The 27,274-nt window shown below is 48.0% G+C and overlaps 1 protein-coding gene across 1 annotated transcript in view; it reads left to right on the forward strand.

Moving 5' to 3' along the window:
- Plxna4 (plexin A4) overlaps positions 1-27,274 on the forward strand; it is a 431,475-nt gene that overhangs the window by 324,753 nt on the left and 79,448 nt on the right. The window contains exons 5-9 of the mRNA XM_026392811.2: positions 8,525-8,625; positions 19,786-19,909; positions 20,546-20,699; positions 21,948-22,047; positions 25,183-25,297. Coding sequence (XP_026248596.2) covers positions 8,525-8,625; positions 19,786-19,909; positions 20,546-20,699; positions 21,948-22,047; positions 25,183-25,297 — 594 coding nt within the window. The remainder of the gene's footprint in view (positions 1-8,524; positions 8,626-19,785; positions 19,910-20,545; positions 20,700-21,947; positions 22,048-25,182; positions 25,298-27,274) is intronic.

The following is a 27,274-nucleotide window of genomic DNA, read 5'->3' on the forward strand; positions in this document are numbered from 1 at the left end:
TATGGTGGGTGAAATATATATAACATGAAACTGACCGTGTTAACTGTTTCTGAGCTCCATGGCATTGCAGACACTCCCAGTGCCATGCAGGCATCACTACCGTGTATCTCCTGACATTTCTTCTTTTTTTTTTTATTTTTTTTATTTTTTTTATTTTTGTATTTTATTTTATTTTATTTTATTTTTAATTGGTCGTTCATAACATTACATAGTTCTTAATACATCATATTACACGGTTTGATTCAAGTGGATTATGAACTCCCCCTTTTACCCCGTATACAAATTGCTGTATCACATCAGTTACCCTTCCATTGATTGACATATTGCCTTTCTAGTGTCTGATGTATTCTGCTGTCTGTCCTATTCTCTACTATCCCCCCTCCCCTCCCCTTCCCTCCCCTCCCCCCCTCCCCTTTTCTCTCTCTACCCCTTTTACTGTAAATCATTTCTTCCATTTGTATTATCTTGTCTTACCCCTCCTTTCCTCTTATATGTCATTTTGTATAACCCTGAGGATTGCCTTCCATTTCCATGCAATTTCCCTTCTCACTCCCTTTCCCTCCCACCTCTCATCCCTGTTTAATGTAAATCTTCTTCTCAAGCTCTTCGTCCCTACCCTGTCCTTGTTTACTCCCCTTATATCAAAGGAGTCATTTGGTATTTGTTTTTTAATGATTGACTAGCTTCACTTAGCATAATCTGCTCTAATGCCATCCATTTCCCTCCAAATTCTATGATTTTGTCATTTTTTAATGCAGAATAATACTCCATTGTATATAAATGCCACATTTTTTTTATCCATTCATCTATTGAAGGGCATCTAGGCTGGTTCCACAGTCTTGCTATCGTGAATTGAGCTGCTATGAACATCGATGTAGCAGTGTCCCTGTAGCATGCTCTTGTTAGGGCTTTAGGGAATAGACCGAGAAGGGGAATAGCTGGGTCAAATGGTGGTTCCATTCCCAGCTTTCCGAGAAATCTCCATACTGCTTTCCAAATTGGCTGCACCAATTTGCAGTCCCACCAGCAATGAACAAGAGTGCCCTTTTCCCCGCCTCCTCTCCAGCACTTATTGTTGTTTGACTTCCTAATGGCTGCCAGACTTACTGGAGTGAGATGGTATCTTAGGGTAGTTTTGATTTGCATTTCTCTGACTGCTAGCGATGGTGAGCATTTTTTCATGTACTTGTTGATTGATTGTATGTCCTCCTCTGAGAAGTGTCTGTTCAGGTCCTTGGCCCATTTATTGATTGGGTTATTTGTTATCTTATTGTCTAATTTTTTGAGTTCTTTGTATATTCTGGTTATTAGGGCTCTATCTGAAGTGTGTGGAGTAAAGATTTGTTCCCAGGATGTAGGCTCCCTGTTTATCTCTCTTATTGTTTCTTTTGCTGAGAAAAAACTTTTTAGTTTGAGTAAGTCCCATTTGTTGATTCTATTTGTTAACTCTAGCGCTATGGGTGTCCTATTGAGGAATTTGGAGCCCGATCCCACAGCGTGTAGATCATAACCAACTTTTTCTTCTATCAGATGCCGTGTCTCTGATTTAATATCAAGCTCCTTGATCCATTTTGAGTTAACTTTTGTGCACGGCGAGAGATAGGGATTCAGATTCATTTTGGTACAAATGGATTTCCAGTTTTCCCAGCACCATTTGTTGAAGATGCTATCCTTCCTCCATTGCATGCTTTTAGCCCCTTTATCAAATATAAGATAGTTGTAGTTTTGTGGATTGGTTACTGTGTCCTCTATTCTGTACCATTGGTCCACCCGCCTGTTTTGGTACCAGTACCATGCTGTTTTTGTTACTATTGCTCTGTAGTATAGTTTGAAGTCTGGTATCGCTATACCACCTGATTCACACTTCCTGCTTAGTATTGTTTTTGCTATTCTGGGTCTTTTATTATTCCATATGAATTTCATGATTCTTTTATCTATTTCTACAAGATATGCTGTTGGGATTTTGATTGGCATTGCATTGAACTTATAGAGAACTTTTGGTAATATCGCCATTTTGATGATGTTAGTTCTGCCTATCCATGAGCAGGGTATATTTTTCCATCTTCTAAGGTCTTCTTCTATGTCTTTCTTTAGGGTTCTGTAATTTTCATTGTATAAATCTTTCACCTCTTTTGTTAGGTTGATTCCCAAGTATTTTATTTTTTGGGGGGATATTGTGAATGGAGTAGTTGTCCTCATTTCCGTTTCAGAGGATTTGTCGCTGATATACAGGAATGCCTTTGATTTATGCGTGTTGATCTTATATCCTGCCACTTTGCTGAATTCATTTATTAGCTCTAATAGCTTCTTTGTAGACCCTTTTGGGTCTGCTAGGTATAGAATCATATCATCTGCAAATAGTGATAATTTAAGTTCTTCTTTTCCTATTTTTATGCCTTTAATTTCTTTTGTCTGTCTAATTGCTCTAGCCAGTGTTTCGAGGACTATGTTGAACAGAAGTGGTGAGAGAGGGCATCCCTGTCTTGTACCAGATCTTAGAGGGAATGCCTTCAATTTTTCTCCATTCAGAATGATGCTGGCCTGTGGCTTATCATAGATTGCTTTTACAATGTTGAGGTATGATCCTGTTATCCCTAATTTTTCTAGCGTTTTGAACATAAAGGGATGCTGTACTTTGTCGAATGCTTTTTCTGCATCTATTGAGATGATCATATGGTTCTTATTTTTAAGTCTATTGATGTGGTGAATAACATTTATTGATTTCCGTATATTAAACCAGCCTTGCATCCCAGGGATGAATCCTACTTGATCATGATGTATAATTTTTTTGATATGTATTTGAATCCGATTCGCCAGAATTTTATTGAGGATTTTTGCGTCAAGGTTCATTAGAGATATTGGTCTGTAGTTTTCCTTCTTTGAAGTGTCTTTGTCTGGTTTCGGAATCAGGGTGATGTTGGCCTCGTAGAATGAATTTGGAAGTTCTCCCTCTTTTTCTATTTCCTGAAATAGCTTGAAAAGTATTGGTGTTAGTTCCTCTTTAAAGGTTTTGTAAAACTCTGCTGTATACCCATCCGGTCCTGGGCTTTTCTTAGTTGGTAGTCTTTTGATGGTTTCTTCTATTTCCTCTATTGTTATTGGTCTGTTTAGGTTGTCTATATCCTCCTGGCTCAATCTGGGCAGATCATAGGACTCAAGGAATTTATCTATGCCTTCAGTATCTTCTATTTTATTGGAGTATAAGGATTCAAAGTAATTTCTGATTATCTTCTGTATTTCTGAAGTGTCTGTTGTGATATTGCCTTTTTCATCCCGTATGCTAGTAATTTGGGTTCTCTCTCTTCTTCTCTTCGTTAGCATGGCTAAGGGTCTGTCAATTTTATTTATTTTTTCAAAGAACCAGCTTTTAGTTTTGTCAATTTTTTCAATTGTTTCTTTTGTTTCAATTTCATTAATTTCAGCTCTGATTTTAATTATTTCTTGCCTTCTACTTCTTTTGCTGTTGTTTTGCTCTTCTTTTTCTAGGATTTTGAGATGAAGTATGAGATCATTTATTTGTTGTTTTTTTCTTTTTTTGAGGAATGAACTCCAAGCAATGAATTTTCCTCTTAGAACTGCTTTCAATGTGTCCCATAGATTCCGATATGTTGTGTCTGTGTTTTCATTTAACTCTAGGAATTTTTTAATTTCCTCCTTGATGTCTTCTAAAACCCATTGATCACTCAGCAACCTATTGTTCATTCTCCAGGTGATGCTTGATTTTTCCTTTCTTCTTTTATCATTGCTGACATTTCTTCTTTCCAAATGAAACTCCGTACCCACTGGACAGGAACTGTCTCCTCGCTCTCTCCAGCCCCATTTTCCTTCCATGAATCTGGCTACTCTAAGGACCTCAATAAGTTGAGCCATATATTTGTCCTCTTGTGTTTGACTGATTTCACTTAGCATTATGTCTTCAAGGTTCATCTAGAATTTCCTTCCATTTTAAGGCTGGGTAATATTCGACTTCTATGTACCCTACGTTATCATTATCCATTCTTCTGTTGATGGACACTTGGCTTGCTTCTACCTTTTGGCTACTGTGAATAATTCTGCTGTGAACTTGGCTATGCAGACATGCCTATGAGACCTGCTTTTGGTTCAGAGTATGTACCTGGAGGTGAAATTGCTGCCATATTGCTTGATGAATTTTTGCACAAAATTGGGACAATGTTCCAAGACAACTATGTATAGACCCCAGGGACCACGTTCTCCCCTAGCACAGTGGAGGCACACATGGAAGTTCCAAGAGGTAATAGGGCTCCCATCTCTGGAAGTATTGAGGGTGATATTGTAGCCACATCAATCAACACCTCTCCTGGAGTCCAATGACCAGGGGACGGACCTCAATCTTCTGTGGTCTCTGAAACCATCTATCATCGTGATAGCTCAGGTCACATCGATATGTGATTTATTCTCCAAAACAGAAGTCTGCCACCACCCACCCCGCCGTGACTTTGTTTTTTCACCTCTTCCTGTGGTCTGAATTCCCTCACTCCGTTAATTAGCATGCCTAGCACTGAAGCTGAAGACTTTAATCAGCGTGGGGTGCTTTTAATTAATCGTGTGGCTCTGCATCTGGAGTGGTTTGTGTTCCAGGGTCAGGAGAGAAGCCGAGGTGGGGGATGGAGGGATGGCTTTGCTTTGTGTTCGATGTGGGTGGAGAGTCCAGGTATTCAGGGAGAGTGAGTCATAGGGGCACGGTGGCTAAGAAGCCACAGAGAAAAGTTTGAAAGGTAATCAGGGACATTAGAGTACACATTTGTAGAAGACAAGTGACTCAACCAAATCCAGTTTTCAAAAGTAGTTTAAAAGTCTCCGATGCTTTCCAGAATTACCCATAGAGGGAAGGGAGGCAAATCCCATATGTCAATTGGGAGAGGTCTGGCCAGTGTGAAAGAGCTTGGTCATGCTCAAGAGCTCTGCCTGGTCATGGACTTTGGGATCTCCCTGGTCCTTCCCTTCCTTGGGGACATACTGGAAAAGGGAGAGAGGTGAACCTAGTTCTCACATTGTGATGGCTGTCCTCCTTGATCTGTTGGCTCCTTGGGTTTAGCCTCCATGCATTTGAAAGAGTGGAGAAGACCTATATCAAGTTCAGAAGTGAGTGATAAAAAAATGATGGGATGCATAGATAGAAAGGTCTTCCAAGGGAAGTTTAAAGAAAGTAGGGTTGTTTGCCTCCAAGAAGAGAAGGCTCTAGATGCCCAAGTAAGTCATCAGGGCCTAGTGTCTGGAGAGTGGCACAATAATGAAGTCATTATTGTAGTTGTCCATGGAAACTAAACCAGGGAGAAGGGATGGCACTGGGCAAGATTTTTGTCTGGGCATTAAAAAGGAGCAAGAATATCAGAAGTGAAAGGCAGTTTAGAACTGACCCATGCCGTCCCTCATTTCCCGATGATTGAAAAGAGGCTCAGAGAAAGACCTGCTCGATTTCACCTGGGGATCTGGGGACAAAGCAATGGCTAGACTCTGACTGTCATAATGACTACCTAGGACTCGTACCCTGGTTGCACATAGAAGAATCTAGATGAAATCAAAGAACAACCATATGACTGTCCTAGGAACAAGTGAACTACTGAATGAGTCAGGGAGCTCAGAGAAGTCCAGGGTTTCATCTGAAGAGTGACACAATGAATGGTTTCAGGGCAGACGTCATCATTCAAGGAGGAGATGACAGGATCAAGGTACTCAAAAAGCAAGTCTGCCAGGTCTGTTCAGGTCACAGTGAAGCTCATGAGGCCCAGGAGGACTCTGAGCAGTTCTCTGTGATGTGACAGGGAGGTAATGCGACATTGATGTCAAAGATATCATCGCTCATAAACTGGGAGTCATCTGTGCTTTGGAAAACCCTGTGAATTATGGAGGATTTTATATCCATGTTTGAGGATGATCAACATAAGACTCAGAGACAACAAGATCTCATTGCTGGTAAACAGCGAAACCAGGCTTTCGGTCTTGTTCTACAGACTTCTATGTTCTTTCCAACCAAAACCAAAACCAAAAAAAAAAAAAAAAAAAAGACTCCTGTTTAAAATCATGAGGGGAAGGATTTTATGATTCCAGGGTATCGACATTATTAAACACCAGTTGCAAGCTATTTTTAGGTTGCAAATGTTCTTAAGAATATCAGATTCACCAAACAGCTGGCTCTTTACTTAAAAGTGGCACACCCTGGAATCCCAGGGCACATTCCCTCCAAGACAGATGATAGAACATGTCAATAGGAGAAACTGGGGAGGATGTTAATTAAATTTAGACCAAGAAAATGCTTTTGATGGAACAAGCCATGATTTTCTCTTTAATCTCATGCAAAGTATGGGGAGCCAGGCCAGCGGCTGAGCAGACGACAGCGCTATCTGTGGCTTGCGTGGTTTTCAGCTTTCCCCATCTATGGCCCCCTCTTCTTGTTTTTCCCCTCTGGGTAGCATGTTTTGAAAGATTCTGTCTACTAAACAAACTGCATTTATTATGGAATATTTCCTATTTTTAGTATGGGACACATATGATGAGCATGTATAAAAACATAAAACAGCAACAAGCAACATTCGACAAGCAACAGCAACATTTGTCTCTTGGAAATAGAATAGTTTGGGGGCCTCATTCCCACTCTTGAATTCCCAGGAGTCCAGATCCTCTGGGCTGGGCTGACATGATGGTGCTCACTTCAAGAGCTGGGGGAGAAATTGAAGAGGCAATGGGAACAGGGGAACTTCCTGGCTGCATGCAGAGCCAGTGGGACAATTCCTAAGGAATCCACGGTCAAGGTCAATTATAAAGATAGCAAGGTCAGGTGTAGGCAGAGACTGTGCATGGTCCACGCAGATCACAGGAGCAGTCATAAATAGATGGAAAGATAAAATTCAAAATATGCAAAAAAAAAAACAAACAGGAAAGGGCCTTCAGGGCCAAGGGCAAAGCTGTAACAACCAGAGGAGGGGGGGGGGCTAAAAGGTAATTTGGAAGAAGTGAAAATGCAGGATGGTCATTAGGAAAGATCAATGTGTATTTTGGAGAACAAAGAAATGTAAAGGGAATAAGGAAATTAAAGGAAAAGAGATTGTGTGGGACTTGGAATTAATTATTAATTAATTCCACAAGAGAGTCTCGAGACTAATTGAGCGGGCTCTGGTGCCAGTTTGCCTGCGTGTGAGTTACAAGTGGCCCCTGCCAAGAGCACGTAATTTTACAGAGGCGGATGCCTATGAAACAGCAGGGTAAACACAGCCTCCGTGTTCACTCCCGAGCAGAGAGGGCTCAGCCAGGTCAGCACGCCTTACAGTTTTCTCTGTTCACTGTCCCACGGCTAGGAACTACAAATGACAGCTATGGCACACGCTCCTAGCTCAAGCCGGAGGAGAAGCAGGGAATCTTCCCCTGAGATAGATAGATAGATAGATAGATAGATAGATAGATAGATAGATAGATAGATCCCAAATAGAAAATGATGATTTAAAAAAAAAGAGAGAGAGAAAATTTTTACAAATAAGAAATTGGAAAAAATTTGGAGAATAAAGAGCAAGGCTCTAAAAACAAAACTCATGTAAAGACACACAAGGGCAAAATTATACTAGGGGGGAAAAAATGACATTCAAAGGATAGTTGAGAGCACCCAGGAAATGGAAGCATTCAGGCTAAGCAAAAACGTTAAGCAGAATATTTTGCATTAAAAAGCTGCTGGTGACGGGCTGGGGATGTGGCTCCAGCGGTAACACGCTCTCTGGCATGGGCGGGGCGCTGGGTTCTATCCTCAGCATCACATAAAATGAAGATGTTGTGTTCACTGAAAAACAAGTATTAAAAAATTCTCTCTCTTTAAAAAAAAAGCTGCCGGTGAAAGCTCATGCAATGATTTTATAGGGGTGTGAGCGGGAGGAGAAAGAGCAGCTGTTGAAAGCACCACATTGAAAACCTTGCAGACCATTTGGCCAACAGTGTGGGAAAGAAAGAGTGGGCCAGGAATAGCCACAGCATGGAAGGTGGTAGGGGAGGGTGCTGTTAAAAGGCCAGGAGAAAGAGAGGCAGAACCTGGTCTGGGTAAGGTGCTCTCTGGAACTAGAAAATACTGAGACCTGCAGGAGGGGCTGGGAAGAGAGTGTTTCCTGACACTCTGTCAAATGTGAAGCAAACGATGGAGAATAAACATTTAGGTTTATCACACTGATGGAAGCAAATATGTGACAGATTGAATGTTCACAGAGATTTCCGTTTGTTGTTTCACTAGTAGGAAAATTAAATATGCATTACGTAAGTCTCTGTTATGGCAATTTTTGTTGTGAACTCTGTGGAGTCTGTATTCCTCGAGACGTTTAAGGCCGTGGTACGTGGTGGTCTCCTGGATACCATGTGACCACCTGATCCAACAGGATCACTCAGAATCCCTTTGCTTCTGGGTCTCTAGGCACCTTTATGGTCCTATAGTGTTTTAACTAATGCAGTGATGTTAGAATAGCACCCCTTCTAGTGGACCACTGGACGCTCTGCACATGTTGACCACTTTCTCCCTGTCGTGCTGTCCTAGCTCACCAGAGTTCCTGTGGAGTCCTGCGGTCAGTATCGGAGCTGCGGGGATTGCCTTGGCTCCGGTGATCCCCACTGCGGCTGGTGTGTGCTCCACAACACGTGAGTACTGCAGCCCCTTCCTCCTGCCTCCCACTTCCTTCCAGGCATTCCCTTCCTCCTCCTCTACTCCATCGTCACGCTCTTTTCTTTCTTGCATGCTTTGCAAACTTTATCTCCCTTTATTTGTTCTTTCTGGCTTCACTTAAAATTCTCCAATTCTCATAAGAACTATAGAGAAACGGCGGTATGGGGATGATGACAGGTAGGGCTATGAATGGCACACTGGGTAACTGCACCCTGGAGGGCCAGAGGACGGGAGGTCCCTGGACTTCCCTGAATGATCCGTCTGGAGGCTGACTTCCCAGGACTGAATCCCAGGACAAAGGCATAGGGCCATTTTCCTCAAGTTCACAAGGACCACCAAGTCCTGTGCAGGGTACATGCTGTCCGTCAGGTGGTTCTGCATCCACTCAACATGATCTTGATATCTTCACAGAATTTTCTGGCACTTGAGCGTGTTGTTCAAGTTTTAGCACCCAGGGCCCTTTCTCTGCTGTCATAACATCCCTTAACTAACTGGCTGGCGATGCACTTGGACTGCAGTCATTGGGCCACTGAAGCCTGGCCCAAGGGCTGGCACCTACCCTAGTGCTTCCTTTTGTATTTTATTTTTTTTAATGAATTTAGGATTGGGCGAGTTAGGCCTCACCAGCTACATTGAGATCATGTAGAACTGTTTTACTTTACTTTAGTTATTTTGGTGCTGGGGATGGAACCCAGGGCCTGTGCCTGCCAGGCAAGCCCCCCACCGCCGAGCTGCACCCCCAGCCCCTAGGTGCTTCCTTCTGTTCTGGCTCCAATTCTAGAAGTGGAGAGGAGGCAGTAATATTATAGGTGGGACGTACCACACCCAGAACTAGCAGAGACAGAGAGCTGGAGGTCTTTCTGGGGATCCAGACCCTTGACATCACTACCTAGAGAAACAGCCGTAGCTGGACACCCCCCCCCCCCAACAGCGATTGGCCCCAGTCCAGCTGTTGGTGCTTTAGATCAACACCCAAAGTTTCACACTTTCTGAGTTGGACACAAATATTATAAGTGAAGGAGAAGACTTTAGTCTTCCCACTGACACTGGAACTGTAGGTAACCAGTGACATTTACCGGTCACCGTGAAAAAGTGGAGAATCTCTCACTTTGTTGTCTCCATCTGCCTTAAGGAGGAACACCCCCTTAAATTTTGAAAGTTAGAAATGCACTCCCAGATTCTAACACAAGTTCTCTAAGGGAACAGACACCTTCCCCATCTCTGAGTGCCAGTCTCTGGCACAGTGAGGCCTTGTGTTCCATGAGGAAAGGTCTGAAATCCCTTAGGTGTGTTGTGTTAGGAAACCATGGAGACCACTGAGCTACCCTGAGGCCTACGGAAGTCAGGGACAGATCAAGGGCTGCAGGCAGGGTACTCCAAGGTTACCTGGTAACAGAGGGGGGGAGTCTAGGAGAGACCCATGGAAAGAGGCTGGCAAGACTGCACTCAGTATGCAGGTGGGCTCCGACCCACCCGGGAGAGCTCCCTAGATGCACTTTGCCAGGGGCAGGCAGAGTATGTTCTCCATCCCACACAGGGAGGCCTCTGGGGAATGACTTGGGTTCCAACCCATTGCTTTACTGAGCGGCTTGAAGCCACCTGGCTTTTGAGGTGGATCAGCTGCTCCCCACATGGGACAGGCACCAGTCAAAGGCATTCCAAAGAACAGGCTCCTCTCCAATACTGCAGTCCCACGGTTCCACGTCAGTGTCTGCCACAGTGCCGCCCCAGCCCACATGGCACTGGACCCAAAGAGCACCACGTGGTCGTAGGCTCTGAGAAAGTGGCAGAGAGACTACAAATACTCCACCTCCCATCCCTCTCAGCAGGAGTGAGAGCAGAAGGTACCAGACATTCCTTCCTGTGCGGCCTTTGTTTCCTCGCCTGTCCCACACTACTGACTCCTGTCAAGTGGCAGAAAACAGGGGTGAACTGAGACAAAGAAGAGTAGGGGCTGTCTGTGAAGGAGGCCATCAGGCTACACCAGGGCCAGCAGCTCTATAGGCACTGAGGTCCACCACCAAATCCAAATTCCCACACCCTGGCATCCATTCTCCTGGCCCGTGAACTGGAGATGGTGATGTTTGACTTACTGAATGGCTGGAGACCTTGTAGGTGAACATGCTGGGTGGCCATGGAGCCTTGTGAAATGTCCGGTGGGGTGGGACAGGGAGCTTGAGGGGCTGGGGAAGGTGTGAGAGCCCAAGCTCCCTCTCTCTTTGACTTTGGTTTGCTCCGGTGATTTTCCAGATGGCTCTCCTTTCACGGCATGATTCTCTTCCTGAGGGTGACACAGTGTCAAGCTCCTTCCTCTGCTGGGTTCTGCTCACCTGGCATTGTGTCTTACTCTCTAGCCTGGCATTGTGTCTTATCCTGAAGGTGGCACCTGGCAAGCCTAAGCGCTAGCCCTTAGGAAGTCAGGCTCACAGAGAATCAGGCTGCACAAGGGTCTTCTCTTCAGGGGGTACCCAGCCCTGAGCTGCTGCTTCCAGGGCCCCTCCTCGCCCAGGAGCCACAGTAGGAGCCAGCAAGTGAAAGGGATGGGGTGCTCTGGAAAGATTCCTGGGGTGGCCGTTCTAGTTCTCACACCTTGAAAATTTGGGGGGCTTTAAGCTACTATAGTAGATCCCCATTGTATGCAGTCGCTGTGTCCTATCAAGTTCTGGGAATCTGGAGTAGCAAATATGACATCATTGCTCTGACAAGGAATACAGGCTTGGGTTTCCCGGAAGCCCCCAGTCACAACATCTTCATCAATGGATGAACGCATAACTTTGTTTTATGTGTGTTTCTGTTTAGAGACAGCTGACTTAATATGCAGCATTGATTCATTAACATTGAACTTCTGACCAACAGCATCGTAAATTCCTAGCTGAATGAAGTTCATCTAACAAGTGCCTTTCCTTCATAAGTCACACCATGGCCTTCATGTGCTTAGAAACACTAGACAGCACTTCAGCACAGCACTTAGGCCATTTTAAACAGTGAAGTCGCCAAAAAAAAAAAAAAAAAGCACAAAACTTGAAAAACGTAGCACTAAATAAACCTCAATGGACACTGCTGTATAATGTGAAGGCTGGGATAGAAGGCAGAGCCTCACCCTGTCCAGCCTCAACTGGGAGCACATACATCAGGTGGCTCAATTCTTCAGCCAGTCCATGCATGTCCATAAGGAGCTCAAAAGTGCCACTAGTATTTGTTTTGGGGTCACAAATGAATGCTAATGATGAGCTGAATTTGCAAATATGGAATCCATAAATAATGAGGATTGACCATAACTCACCAAAAAACTCAGCACCCTCCAAAGATGGAGCACAGTGTTTCTCATGGTGGTGGCTGGAGGATAAAAGGAGGTAATGAAAGCAGTTGTGAACATCCAAGGTGCTCTGCCAGGGCAGGGCGGTGTTCTGTGTAACCTTGAACCTGCTGGTTAAGTGAATCACCTGGTGAGGGGAGACAATGGTGTGGGGCCCCAACTCCCTGGGGAGGACACAGCTCTAGAGCCCCCTCAGGCCCAGGCGCCTGCCCACCAAGACGTTAGTAAGTCCATACTTCACCCTCCAAGAATCAGCCACCAAGAAGGTCCCTGGGTCTTCTGAGATGTTTTCAATCAAGATAGAATTTTAAGTTTTTACAGGATAAGGTGCACAGATCCCAAGCTGGAACACATGCGAACACCCAGGTCACCCAGATCTAGAGCATTTCCTTCCTCCAGAAAGTTCTCTCCTGCTCCTCAGACATTGCTTCTCCTGGTCTGCCCTGCTCTCCGTTTTGGGGGGGGGTACAACCTAGATGTGCATGGCTGAGAGAGATGATGAGGAAGTCGACAGGCAGGAGAAGGAGAAGGCTGGGGACAAGCAGGATCATCAAGACGAGGAGCCCTGCGGACCAGAAAGGGAACAGTGTGGAAGGTGTTCTTGCTCCCTGGAGTTCCGGGTCCAACACACACACACTCTGGTGCCTAGATCTGCCCCTCCCTCCGTGCCAGACTCAAGATACAAAGGTGGTGACATTAGATCACCTATGCCCTGAAGTTTCTTGGGAACCAACCTCTAATCCAGTCACAGAGTGGAGGCTGCATCCTGTACTAGAATCCATGATATTTGTTAAGCTTCCATCATAGGAAGACCTGGTGCTAGGTGACCTTGTCTCTTGCTGAGTGTCCCCAGCAAAGCTGACCTTCAGGAAGACTAGGACAGAGAATAGATGAACAGGTTCCTTGAGCTGTCAAGGTAACTCCCTTTCCCTAGTGGCTTTTGCCAAGTTTCCCTATGGTCATGGGGAGCAAGGAGGTGGTAGCCTGGTGGGAAGAACAGGACAACAGATGGGGTGTGTGTGTGTGTGTGTGTGTGTGTGTGTGTGTGTAAGAGACAGAGGCAGAGCAAGCAAGGAAGAGAGGGAGAGTGCTGGAGAGAAAGAAAGAGAAGGGAGACAGGGGGAAAGAAGACTGAGAGCCTGAGGGTGGGGCCTCTGGGAACAGGTGGCCCAGGTGGCTGAATGGGCTTTTGTACTGGAGAGGTCACGGGAGGGTTGCAGACAGAACATGTTGAAGAAATGTTCCTGTAATTTAAATCCTCCCTCCTGTTATTCCCTCTCAATTATTGCAAAGCTCTATTTGCAAGGCTGGTGGTGAAGAGGGTCACCTTTGCTGCCCTCTTCTGCAGTCCCTGACCCCAGCCTACAGGCTTGCCCTTTCTAATGGCAATGACAGCTCAACAAAGCTAGGTATTTATTTGCTGAGACTTGAGCCACTATTCCCAGGGCACCCCCCCACACACACGGGGGTCCCGTGTGGAGCCAACCTCTTTTGATGTGGGTGGGGGTAAAAGAAAGCCCACATCTGGGTCTGCCCCCCCCCAGCTGTCTCCTGTGCTGGACCTGGAACATTCCCTCCAGGGACCAGGCTTGGCAGGTCCGCAGCCCCCTCCCCATCTTACCCTTGGCTCCATGCCCAGGCCAAGAAGCCTATCTCAGTCTGAGCAGGTAACGGGATCCTGCCCGCCCGGCAGACCCAGCCGCATCGATTGGACCAGGCGGTACCTTTCCTAGGAAGAGTCATCAGCGTCACTCTAGGGAGGCTCAAGTAACCCAAGTTGTGACAGGAAGATAAGGTCAGCTCTTATGAACCCTCTCTGCCCCTGAGGACCCACCTCCTTCCAGATCTCGTCTGTTGGAAGAATGCCCTCCCCTGGGTGGGTTGGCACCAGTTTCTTCCCAGGACTCAGATCTTCTTCTTTATCTAGTCTCTGCCAAGACGGGAGTGAGCCGAGAGGAAGGCACCACTGCCCAGGGCAGAAGGAAGGGGTTAAACCTCAGCACCTGTCTGGGAACAGACACAACCTGGATTCAGCTTCCTTAGCTCTGAACAGAGAAGAGCCGTCTTACAGCTCTGCACCGTACTAAGGGAGGGAGGCGCAGGAAGCCCCCGGGTTCCCCAGAACACAGCAGGCGCTCCTGCCTGAAGCAGAAGTCCTGCCCATGTCAGTCCAGGCCGCAGTTTGGAATCCAGATCCTCCTTCACAGTCCCTTCCTCTCCAGAGTGGGGTGGCTGGATGGCTGGGACCAACCACTGTCAGAAAGCCTCTCTCCCCTTGGGCAACTTCAACCAATCATGCCATTCAGGCAGCCTGCCCGCCAGCCATCCGGGAAAGTGCAAAACGGGTGGCTAATCCCATAAACCACTGCTGACCATCCTCTTAAGGAAAACCAAGCTGATTCTAAAAGGCATGTCCTTCCTTGCTTCTCCTTAGCACATCCCCAGCCCTGTTTTATTTCTCATTTTCTTCATCCATATTCAAAGGCTTCGGAATGCTAGTCTGCTAAGCCAACGGTCTCTCCTAGGGCTAGTGACACCAGACCTACACAGTCATGAGGAATGGTTAGTGTCACTTCACCATAGTCTACTCTTTACAGTCTACACAATGTCGTTGTAGCCTCTGTGGCCAAGGGTCCTGAGAATGATATAGAAGAGGAAAAGTTTATTTGAGGCTCATGGTTTCAGAGGTCTCAGTCCATAGATGGCCGACTGCATTGCTTTGGGTGCTTCATGGGGCTGAACATCATAGCAGAAGTGTGTGGCAGAGGAAAGCAGCTCAGGACATGGAACCAGGAAGCAGAGAGCTCTCATCAACGTGGAAAAAATATAAACCCCATTGACTCCTCTCTGGAAATCCACCTCCTCTCTACCCCCTACCTGCCTACAGTTACCGCCCAGTTAATCCCAATCAGTGGATTAATGCACTGATTAGGTTAAGGCTCTCAAAATCCAATCATTTCACCTCTAAGGCATCTTACCTTGTGTCACACGTGAGACTTTGAGGGATGCCTCCTATCTAAACCATGACAGTGTTCTTTCCTGACGTTATGCTCAAAGTTGTTAGCCTCTGATCCCGAAGATACTAAAAGATGGTAAATCAAAAGTGCCATCTTCTCATATGAATTGGAAAAGTCCCACGGTCCACTTGCACTTTGAGTAATCCCCCTTCCCTAAGCCTTGACTCCCTGTGGACATCCTGCAGAGCGGATGAGTAACTATTAGAAAGTGTCTCCAGTAATAAGCACATCCTCTTCGGTACTGTGTGGATTAGAAAGAGAATGGATTAGCCAGGATGCTAATATACTGAGTGGTTACCCAAAGAGAAGGCGAATGGGGTCGTTTCCCTCTTCTCTGGTCAGTAGGGAGCACAGTGTGGACAGTTTATTTCTCGTATGGTTCAGGAGAGGTTAGGATGGGAGAGGTGGGGAGTGGCGCAGGAGTAGGGAGAGTTAGAGGAGAGGAAGGGAGGAGAAGGAGGCAAAGAGAAGGAGGAGAAGGCCAGGGTGCCTCCCTGCTAATCCATTCTCCTTCTAGTGCACAAAGTAAGGGAGAGGATGTGCCTATTACTTGAGACACTTTCTAACAATTACTCTGATTGATTCTGATCTGCTTCACCTGCACTTTATCCAACAGTCTGGTCCATTAACGTCACCAGGCTTGGTGCAGGGAAGCAATTTTTGCTGTAACTGCTCCACACTATGTGGCCCAGTGTAGGATGCTGGTTGTGGGGCGGGTGTGTGTGTTTCTTGACTGAAGGCTGAGAGGTAGCCAAGGCAAGAACCCACCCTGGACCCCAGGGCAGAGCATGGCTTCTTGACACAGGCAGCCAGCCGACCAGTAGAGCTGATAGAGTTGGGGCAGGACCACTTGGTTGCTACCTGAGCCCAGAATGGCCTCCACTTAGCCCCTGCAGCTTCTGGTTCCTGTTGAGTCCTGAGCTCTCCTCCTGCAGGAGGCCTGGATGAATCCAATAGCAGTGGTGGCTCAGGCTGAGTTTGGATCTGCAGCAATGGCCAAGGGCTGGTGGGTTCAGTCACCAGCAGCTGGTGGTAGAAGGAAAATTAAAGCATTGCCTCAGTCTTCCTGGGTTGGGATTTATCCTCAGTATTTAGTGGAACAAGTTAACAACGCAGAATTCCATGCGATCCTGGGGTCCGTCACTGGATTTTAGAATTCTGACTTTGAAAGGACTCACCTGGTCCACATCCTTCATAAAAGGACCCTCTTTCACATCCATCTCCCTAGAAGGGTTCCCTGTGCTATCTAGTCCACCTTCCTCCAAGCCACAGATGCACCTGCCCTTCTCTATGGGCATTCCTGAAGAGGGCAAGGGCAACATTTAGGAAACCAGTCTTTCCCCTTTCCAGGGGCTCCAGATGAGATGCCAATGACTGAAGAGTCTCCCATGATCTCCTGCTGAGCAGGCATTCCAAACCCTCTTCACTTGTCCATCATGTCCATTTGGGAAGGACCCTCCCCACGTCCCCTTTCTTTTTCTGTTTCCTTACATTGTAAGCACAGATGACCGAACTGGTGCACTTGAAGCTCAGGCCATGGCACCTGTGAAGCCCTGGGAACTGGGGATCATCTGTGAAGAAGGAGCAAGTCCTGATATCCAAGCCCAGCAGGTCCACACTGGTGGGCCTGGGGAGATGCACCAGTGAGGGCCTCCCAGCGTGGAGGCCCACCCAGGCTGGCCTCCCAGATAGCCCACTTCCATATTGAAATTTGTTTGCCTGGCCAGCAGCACTGGGTGTTAATATTTCCATCTCTGTATTTAGGAATTAATTTCTCCTGGACTTAATCACCCCTTCTCTCCCTCTCCCTCACTCTCTTCCTTTCTCCATTCCTCTCTCTTCTAATTTTCCACTTGGCTGGGAATTCTCCAGCAGTGAAAGTTCAGGCTTAGGGGAGGGCGGAGGTAGCTGCTTCATTAGAGAGGATAATCTCATTGGAACCACTGACTTGAATAATCACCCCTTCCAGGGGCCCAGGGCCTTTCTCCTCCAGGGCTGTTAGTACCTCTGAACCGGGGCTGGAGGGGCCGCCGGGGGAAGGAAGGAATGAGGAAGGGAAGAAAGAATTCAGCAGGAAAGAACGCCAACTCTGGCCCTGGTGTGTCTCTGTGGGCCTGCTTCCTCCTGCAGGTCTGAGGTTGGGGCAGGGTTAACAGTGATGGCGGAAGAGACCAATTTCTGAAAACTCCAAGTCATGCAGCATATATTTTCTTAGACCATTGATGCCCCCGTTTTCCTACCTGGGACATGGATGAAGCAAGAGTGTCCTTCCTTCCTCAAGGCTGACCCTACAGCAGAACTGAGGGACTTGATTTCAGAAGTTCCTGCAGCCCCTTGAAAGGAAACGTCTCAGCGCCCCTCCTGGGGTCATGAATTAACCCTTTGCCTGTTTCTCAGTTCTGGCCTGAGCTAATGGGAAATCACAGTCCTAGAAGAAGAGCAAAAGGCCATTACCTTGACAGACCCCATAAGGCATCGGGAGGAACGCATTCTTCCCCTCCATTATCCTATCACATTTAAGGTCAATTGTCTGTGCTTTTGGACATGGCAGCCTCCACCCTCCCGGGCCCTGAAGGATAGTAGAAATGTCAAAACATCCCTGTCTCTGACCTTAAACCTGACTTTCCACCAAGAGAGCCGAGTTCTCAATACACTTTGACAGCTATTAAGAAAACAAAGCTACAATCCATACCACTTTGTCCCTGGATGCCCTCCTCCCTCATTGGGAGGAAGACTGCCTCATCCCTGCTTTCTTCTCTCTCTAATTTGCCTCGGGGACCAGTCTGCAAGATGAGTGCTTCTGCTTCAGCTGTAGTCGGGAGGGTTGGAGTGGGGAAGGCAGAGAAGAGATGGGCTAATGTACACTAGCGAATGTTTATTGAGGACTCACTTTGAACGCTGCCCTGTTCTAAATGCTTAGAACATAATCTCATTTAATCCTTAAAAAAAATCCTATTAGGTACAATTTTGACTCTGTTTTATAGATGAGAAGACTGGCAGCAAGAAGTTAAGCAATTTGCCAAGATGACAGCTAGTTGGGATGTTTGAAACTCTAAACTACACATGGCTTTCTTATATTTGGGAGAGTTGCTGAGTACTTAGGTGAGGGCCTCAGGGGCGGAGACAGGATGCAGCCCCAAGAACTTTGCAAGCAGCAAACAATGCTGGTCAGACTTCTCCTAAGATCCCCAACCAGACATCTTTGCACACCCCCACCCTGAAAGAAAGATGGAGTCTTCTCTTTTACCATCTGAATCTTTATTTGATAACTCCAGGTGATGTTTGGCCAAGAAACAGCTTCATTTTTTTTTCCTCCTCTCCATAATTTAATCAAAGGCATTTTTTTTTCAGACCTACTGATTGCTCTTGAAAATAGGAACTTCAAAGTTGGGGAGTCAGTGAATAATTTAAGCCCGTACCAGTTCTCTGGTTCTGCTCTTAATGGGAGTAATAAGACTATTAATAGCCATGTCAGTACAGACACTCTGGAAAAGCCCCGGACATTAGCTTAATGGCGGAAGGTAATGGAGTCCTGGCAGAACAGTTGGCCTGGCAAATTAACTTCCAAGACTTGGAGGCAGACAAGCTCGTTGCCATCAGTCTGTTGGAGCAGCCCCGGAGGGCCACAGGCATGAGCAGTCACATCTGACCTTTCCCTCCTGGGTTGGAGTCTCTTGGAAGCCTCCTGGAGAACTCAGCTTTGTCCAACAAGTGGCAGTGATATTCAAAGTGCTTTGCAGGAGGAGGCAGAAACAGCCATTCATCTAGAGAAAAAGATGGAGGAGAAAGGTTGAAACTGTCCTCAGGACATGATAGGGTCATCAGGATGACAAGGAACATAAATATAGTCTGCAGCAGGGGGACCATCTCCCACTTCTCAGTCTAGAAGCTTCCGGAAGCTGGAGCAGAGGTTCAGAGTTCATCTGATTAGCTGGTCACCTGGTAAGTTACTTACTACCCTCTTCTGCAGTTTCCTGATCTCTGAAGTGGGTTTGTCATGGTATGGTCACAGACTTAAATGGCATAGAATGGAACCGAGTAAGCACTTATTAACTCAAGTCATGGCTGCATCCTTCAGGGATGCTTTCACTTTGCATTGCACATCCAACCTGCTCGAAGGTCCTCTTTGTCTCTGTGTCTCCCCTTTCCTCCTCATCCTTGGAGGAAAGCTTTAGTTCATCCATGGCTTCCCTTAGGGTGTTTCTCCTCTAAGACTCTTCACCGCAGGCTGCTCTCGTGCTGTGGTTGAGGGTGTTTTCTTTCCTCATAGCTGGGAGCACTGGTTTTTCTCAGGGCCAAGAGTTACCCCAAGAGCCACTCAGTTATCCCTGGGCTCCCTTGCCTCCTCATCACACTCTTCTGCTCTTGAGACAGATGCTGCCTGCCCATATCCCTTCCCGGTGTGGATGCGCCAACTCTGGCTACTCTGTTTCCCACTAAACCCTCTCTCCTGTCCTGTAAAAGCTCCTGACAGCTTCCATCTCTCTTTGGCCAAAAGAAGGAGTAGGGAGAGCCAGTAGACAGGACTGTGCCGCTCTTCACCTGAGTTTAGAAGAGATGAGAATTGTTTAGGATAACTGTCAAGTTTCTGCATTTGGCAATAGTGATAGAAGTGACCGTCTTCCCCAAATTGGGGTATGATGGAAGAGAACCAGGCTTGAGGAAGGAAATGTAATGGTCAGTTCTAGGCACTTGAATGTGGACAGATCCTGAGAACTGCTGGAAAGACCTGACCTCAGTGTGGACCCCTCCCTGGACCCAGCGGTCATCTCCTCAGTAGCCCATTAGTATGTCCTTTCCAGGTGCACCCGGAAGGAGAGGTGTGAGCGGTCCAGGGAACCCCGTAGGTTTGCCTCAGAGATGAAGCAGTGTGTCCGGCTGACAGTCCACCCCAACAACATCTCCGTCTCTCAGTACAACGTGCTGGTAAGGACCATGGGGTTGGGGTCTGGGGAAGAACTCTCCCCTTCAAAGAGCACCTGAGCCTGGGGACCCTGAGGAGAACTGGGCCAAGTCCAGCTGACAAGAGCAACTTAGATGAGGGTAGGAGATTTAAGGGTTCATTAAGGACCCAAGAAGGGCACATGGACAGGAGCATTGGGGGGAGAGGCTTTACTCCAAATGAGTAGAAAGACAAGGACAATGATCAGACCAGAGCTGACCCTAAAGAATGGCCGAGGATATTGGGAATGTATCTTCATTTCATGTGTGAGAAATGGCACAGATGGCTTCCGGGCTCTAACACTGGGTCCTTGGTGACTGGTGCTGCCATTTTTCCAAAACTGGAAATAATGGAAGAGAAGCTCGCTGATCACACAAATCCCTCGACATTCCCACCTCCTAGGGTCAAATCCATTTGGATTCTGATGAGGTTTCTTCTCTTGTCGTTCTGCCACCTGCCTACACCTCTCGTAACAAACTGGATCTTTCCAACCTCCATGTCAATATGGCCTCTCCTTTGTCTCTCTTTTTCTTGCTCACCCACTTTCTTCCTTTATTCCACACCCTTCCTTTCCCCACCCCCCTCTCCTCTTCTCTTTCCTCCTGCCTGGCTGTTCACAGCTGGTCCTGGAGACATACAATGTCCCGGAGCTATCAGCTGGCGTCAACTGCACCTTTGAGGACCTGTCAGAGATGGATGGGCTGGTGATAGGCAATCAGATCCAGTGTTATTCCCCTGCAGCCAAGGAGGTGCCCCGGATCATCACAGAGAATGGTGAGTAGCCCCAGGAGGCCAAACTGGGTGGCAGGCCTGTCTTCCTCCCGCCTGGATGGGAGAAGTCACGACAGATGTGGGGGGATTGAGGGAGCCTACAGGCAGGGGTGGGCCAGAGGAAGTGGGTGATTGAGTGTGTTGTAAGTAAAGGGAATGAAATTTCCCTCCTTTGCCCTTGGAATTGGCTGCCGCAGCCCTTTTAGCTCAGCCCCAGGTTGGCATCCAAGAGTCAGCATCATCCTAGGTGAGGAGCAGCTGCAGACAGGGTGGGTGGAGGCCAGGCCAGGACAGCTTCGCAGCATACCAGAGCTCAGCCCACTCTGGCTGGCCTGGAGGGACAGGAGAAGAGGGAAGCTGGTCAAGATCTGGCATGTGTGGGCAGTGGTCATCTGGCTCTGTATCCCTCTGCTCACACACCTGGTTCTCTGACCCTGGACCATTATCTCTCCCACTCCCACGGTACCCTGCCTCCCCCCAGCTTCCTGTTGTCTGTGGCCAGCTGCACTGGGAAGAATGGGAGTGGACAGAGGTTCAGCACTGGCAAGGGACAGGCTGGCCTGGGCAAATTGATTCTGTGTTGTCCCTCCCATTTGGGCTTGTCACATTTATTTGGAGCTGATTGATTAATGAGGCTCTCCGGGAAGGCAGAAAACAAGGCTGGAAGTGGGAGCCTGGGGTCAGGGCTGTGAATTAAACATGGGCTCCAGCTCCTCTTTGGTACCAGCTGAGGATCCCCATGTCTCCCGCCCTATGGAGCCCTGAGTCCCCCAGAGGAGGGGGCATCAGAACTGGGCCTGTCTGTATAGAGATGGGGAAGGAACTCTTGTGTGCACACACTTACACACACATGCAAAACCACATGTGCAGTTGGTGACAGTATTCTTAAGAGTCTCCATGTTTTTTCTCCCTGGTTGCTCCTCAGTGTGTGTCTGTAATTCTGTGAGGTTGCCAAGGACAAAATACATGTGAACGAATGCACATTTGAAGACCTGTTTGTGTGTGTGTGGGCACATGCACATGCACATGCAGGCAATGAATATTTGGGGGAGCAAGCAATACTGTGTAAAAGGGAGGAGAGGCTGGGACAGCTCTCTGAGCTGTTTGGGATTGTCTGGAGGATGGTCTTGCTGAATCACAGACCCTAGAGGAGCAGGATCTCCTTGTCCCCGTCCCCTGTACTTTACAACCAGTGGAACTCTGGCATGGCCTTGCTTTCCCCCTGACTTCTTGGCTGGCTCTGTTTTGTAGGAGACCACCATGTCGTACAGCTTCAGCTCAAGTCCAAAGAGACAGGCATGACCTTCGCCAGCACCAGCTTTGTCTTCTACAACTGCAGCGTGCACAACTCGTAAGTGCTCCCAGACGCACTCAGCAACCGGGGGTCAAGGTTCATGCAGAGACTAGAAGACCCCAGCAGTGTTCCCAGGACTCACCATGTGGAGGCTCCAAAGCTCTCCTCCATTACTTACAGGATTAACAGAAACAAGAAAGAACGTAGTGTGAGGACCTGAGGGGCAGGCTCTCCAAATCCCTCCATGCATCTTCCCTGGCATAAATCTTTTTAACCAGTTTCATTCCCATCATCTATTGGGTGTCATTCATCTCACCAGAAAAACAGAGCAGCAAGCACCATGCTCAGAAAGGGGGCTGGAGGAGGAAGAGAAGTCTACTGTGTGTCCTAAGGCTGGCAGGTAGTCCAGCCACTCACCTGCAGACTTGGTTGGGACCAGAGTGGCAAGGACCAGAGGGGAGCATAAAGTTGCAGGCTCAACAGACCCTGGCCTGAGAGGCCAGGAAGCCGGGTTCTGGCACTGACTTTGTTTGACATCAACACCCATCTCCAGGAGACACGCATGGAGGGCAGGGACTAAGGCCCCAGAGTCAGGCAAGCTGGGAACATTAGCCATTCTGTGCCCCAGTTCCTCTCTAAACAGGGGATTAGGAGCACCTCTTCCAAGGCTGGCACTCAAACATTCAGCAGCTGACGTCACAGGAGCACTGTCCCATCAGAGCAGGCTGGACACTGTGCTTATTGCCACCCTGCATAGCATAGCGGCCCTGCTTGTCCTGAGTAAGAGGGCGTGTAGGACCTGCCTGGCTTGTTGGCTAGGTACTTCCCCTGTTTTACTATTATTATATTATTATTCCCTCCATAAAATTAATGGGATTAGTCAGGCATAGTGGCACATGCCTGCAAGCCCAGCAGGGAGGCTGAAGCAGGAGGATCACGGGTTCAAAGCCAACCTCAGCAAAACTGAGGCACTAAGCAACCCAGTGAGACCCTGTCTCTAAAAATACACAAAAGGGCTGGGGTGTGGCTCAGGGTCAAGTGCCTATGAGTTCAATCCCCTGAACCAACAAATAAATAAATAAATAAATAATGGTATTGGACCAAGTTGTAGGTGGACAAGCCTTTTTTAAAAATTTTTCATCATAGAAAATTTTCTTCAACTGAAAGTAGATGTGGACATCCAAAATATAAAACAGAAGGAAGTAGGAGCTACTGGGTGGAGGGCTGAAGGGACTTGGAACCCCTCTCTCTCAGAGTTGCGCAAACTCTTCCTATGTTCTCCAAATGAGTTCCATAGAATCACCATGGTTTGAAACCACAGGCCTGATGTCCAAAAGCCCTGATCACTTTAGCATGCTGTTCTGTGTTCCCCTCTATGCAGGATGGGTGGGTGACATGACTAATGACATTTCTAGACTCTAGGCTGGTGGAATTTTAGAGTCTGTCCATCTAATTGGGACATATTGTGTTGAGAGCCACAGCTGAAGGGGCCCCGGCAAACTTCCAGCTGCCAGTTGATGATTGGCTCACAGCGGCCCCAGCAAACTTCTAGCTGCCAACTGATTGGCTCCTCTGCAGTGATGCTCATTGGGCTGTTTCCCGGCCCTTTCAGACCACGGAGCTGCTCATTGGGGGACTTTTTTTGACTCTGCCCACGCGACCCAGCCAATCAGCCTCAAGAGCAGGAGGAGTGGGGGGAGGTTGAGAGGCTTGTGGGAAGCCGGTGGTGGCAGTTGGGCTCTGAAGGTTTTTCCTGAGGAGCTGTTTTGTTTGGTGTGTGTGGTTCTAAAAATAAAGTTCGTTTCTTTTGACAAGTGGCTCCTGAATTGTGCCCAGCCAGACTGCGGCAATATTGGGCCCAAGTTTAGCTCTATCTGCGGCCCTAAGGAAGGAACCATCCAGCCCCTCCCAGCCCAGAGAAAATTGTTTCGGCACCAGGATTCTCTTCTGGTTCCTGCCATGGGGCTGTAGGTGGCTTGACCTCTGGTGGCCTCCTTCAACTTCTTCCCCCTAGGAAAACAGCAGAGGTAGATGAAATCGTGTACGAAGTTTCCATCCTGCCCATAAAACGATTCTAAGAATCACTATGTGCTATGCAAGCTGTGACCCACTAGCTACAGAGGAGTCAAACATTAAAGTATCTCAAGGACTCAACCCCAGCCCTCCAGGACTTGGTGGCCTAGGATACTGTTGGAAGAGGGAGACAGTGAGGTGTGAGGACTGCCCTTTCCATGTCAGCATGAAGCTGGGAGGAGGCCCAGAGTGGCCAACTCTCCTTGGTCAAGGAGTGGCTGAGTGGAAGGAATGAGAAAGGTCCTCCAGACAGCAGAATAGCTCATGGGAAATACAGGTCTCCTCCTGGCCACAGCACCAACGCCGTGTGGGCCGTGGCTTTTCCTCTGGCAAGGGCTCAGCTGGTATCAAGGCATTTGAGTTTTTGACAACAGGGAAACTCGTCATGTTTTTAAGCAACAAGGAGCTTTTATAAGTGACTTTTGTTTCCTGGAGGTAAAGGGTGGAAGTGGGGTTGACAACCGTGAAGGAGGTCATGTACTGTGAGAGCTGCCTGTAGCTTCTGCCTGAAGCCGGCTCCATGTGGACCTTGGACAGCTGAGACCCAGGGTTAATTTGAATTAAAACCTGAATTTGCATTTGCTCCAACTCTTCTTTTTTTCCCCCTAGCACTGGGGAATTGAACCCAGTGTGCTTTACCACTGACCTTCATCCTCGGCCCTTTTTATTTTTAATTTTGAGACAAAGTCCGGCTCAGGTGCCCAGACTGGCCTTGAACTTGTGATCCTCCTGTCTCAACCTCCCCAGTAGCTATTATTACAGGTGTGTGTCATGGCACCCAGCTTGCCCCAGATCTTATGGCTTCCAGACAGGGTCCTCAACTCCAGATGTGCTCATTCTCTTCTTCATCAAAGGACACTATCTCCCTGTGGAGGTGGAGGACAGATGAGGGGGCTTTGGGGAGACCAGCATTCCCAGCTCTCAGTGAACAGCAAGAGGCTGAGCACTATTAGCTCCCTGCGGCCTTGGGGAGAAGAGGGATGGCTCTGTATTGGATGCCTAAGCATTGAAGGGGGGGTCTCTTAATATTAAAATGTTTTGCCAGATCTTAGAGACTTGGACCTTGGGCTTGGGGTCACCCAGCTTCAATGATTTGTGCCTCTTCTCCTCTGTGCCCAGGTGCCTGTCCTGCGTGGAGAGCCCGTACCGCTGCCACTGGTGTAAATATCGGCACGTCTGCACCCATGACCCCAAGACTTGCTCCTTCCAGGAAGGCCGCGTGAAGCTGCCCGAGGTGGGTGTTTGGCAACCAGAGGGCTGAGCACGGCTTGTTCTGAGCCCGGGATACCCAAGGCAGGCCTTCCTTTAGGAGGAAAAAGGAGGGGAAAGCCCCCAGCGCCTCCCTGTTCCTCTCCAGGCCTGGCTTTCAAGGGACACTTCACAAAAGCAGAGAACAAGACAGACTCTGTGTGGGGACTGACTGGGTGAGGGTCCACCTGGATGTTTTGTTTCAAAGGGGCATCCCAGGTCACTCCAGCCAGGAGGATCCCCACACATCAGGAAAGTTCTAGAACAACTCCAGGTCCGATGACTCCCATTGCTGGGCCCGTTGTTCTCAACAGAGTGGGCACTTTAAAGAGCTGCTATCTAGAATTGAGAGACAGATGATAATGTAAATATGACTGTATATGGTGTTGGTTAGATTCCACTGAATTCTCCAGCAACACGACACGGCTTCCCTGCCAGCCTGGTCCACTCTCTCAGCCAGTGCTGACTCCAACAGTCCCCAGCACCTTCAACCCCCAGCCCAGACTTGGAAGTGCCTTCCAGCCCCCTTCACACACCTGCACAGGTGCTGTGACCATGCAGCCAGCCCCACAGCTGTGAGCGCAGCACACTGTCCTGATGCGGAAAGCACAGGGACACCCGAGGGACAGGCCTCATGGTCTGCACCCCCTCTCCCAGACCAGGACCCGGCCAGGAACCCAACTTGGGCAGACCTTAATGGCAGGAGGGGAGCTCTTTTACCTGTGTCCTAGAGGAAAGATGGATACACAGCGCATCCCCACACCTGCTGACCCTTCACCTGTTCCAGAGGGACCATGGCTAGTTGTCCAGAGCGCTCAGAAATGCCAAGCCCAAGGCCCATTTTGCCTGGGCCCTGATGGCTGAGTGGAGGCCTCTGGGGGCTGGGGGAGGGACAGAGCAGCCCATTTTAGAGGTAAGGGCAAGGAGTGGTGAGGGCTTCAGGGGGACAGAATGACCCCCATGGAGTAGGGAGGAAGGAGAACAAAGGAAAAGCAGAAATCTGAGAACCTCCATCAGTTAAATGACAAGAGGCCTTGGAAATCCCCCCACTCGTTGCTTTTTATTTTATTTTTTCTTTGGGTCTCTCCATACATACAACCCCTGCCGGATACACCAGTCTAGAAAGCTAGAAAGAGGCTTTGTCTTGACTTCTAGAAAGTTCCTGGCAAATTTCAGTTGGAAACCTAAAGAGAGTATGGAAGCCACCAACCCAGGACCCTCTCCCTCTGCAGTGGAGTCTGTCTGGCTAAAAGTGGCTCCCCTGATTTGTAATCAGGGAAAGGGAAGAAAGTGGCTTTCAGTAGGAGTTTCCTGTGTGTGTGTGTGTGTGTGTGTGTGTGTGTGTGTGTGTGGTCCACTGCTCTTTAACAAAGACAGGATGGATTTAAGGTAATAGGAGAGACATGACTGGGTCAGCAGCTGGTACACCTTTGGCATGAGAAGCTGGTAAAAGGCTACTCAGTCTCATCAGCCCAGCTGGCCTCTTATCTTGGGGACAGAGGCAGAAGGGCTTGTTGATCCCCCCGAGGCCAGGGGACATGGCCCCAGGAAGCAGCCTCTTCTTTGCATCTGAAATTGGCACAGAACTCGATGGGAGCCGAGTCAAAACAGTGGTGGCTTCTCTCCATCTTTCCAGACTGGTGCATCTGGCGGAGGTGTTATGTGTGGAGGCTAAAATAAAAACAAAAACAATTGAGCCACTGGGCGGATTTCAGAAACCCACGGTCATTTAATTACCTGAAGGTGGTTAGCAATTTCTGCTCTTTTTTTTTTCTCGTCAGCTCCTTGTATACCAAGTCTCTTTCTTTTAAATGTACTAAAGGAGCCTGCATCTGCTGCTCAGAAAGAAGGGGAAAAAAAAAAAAAAAAGCAGAAGCGAACAAAGCAATAGCCCACCATGTTTCCCAGCACCATCCAGGGATCACGATAGGAGAATGCTCCCTTCAGGGCCAAGATTGAGTCA

This window comes from Urocitellus parryii, chromosome 3, assembly GCF_045843805.1.
Source record: "Urocitellus parryii isolate mUroPar1 chromosome 3, mUroPar1.hap1, whole genome shotgun sequence".
NCBI lineage: Eukaryota > Metazoa > Chordata > Mammalia > Rodentia > Sciuridae > Urocitellus > Urocitellus parryii.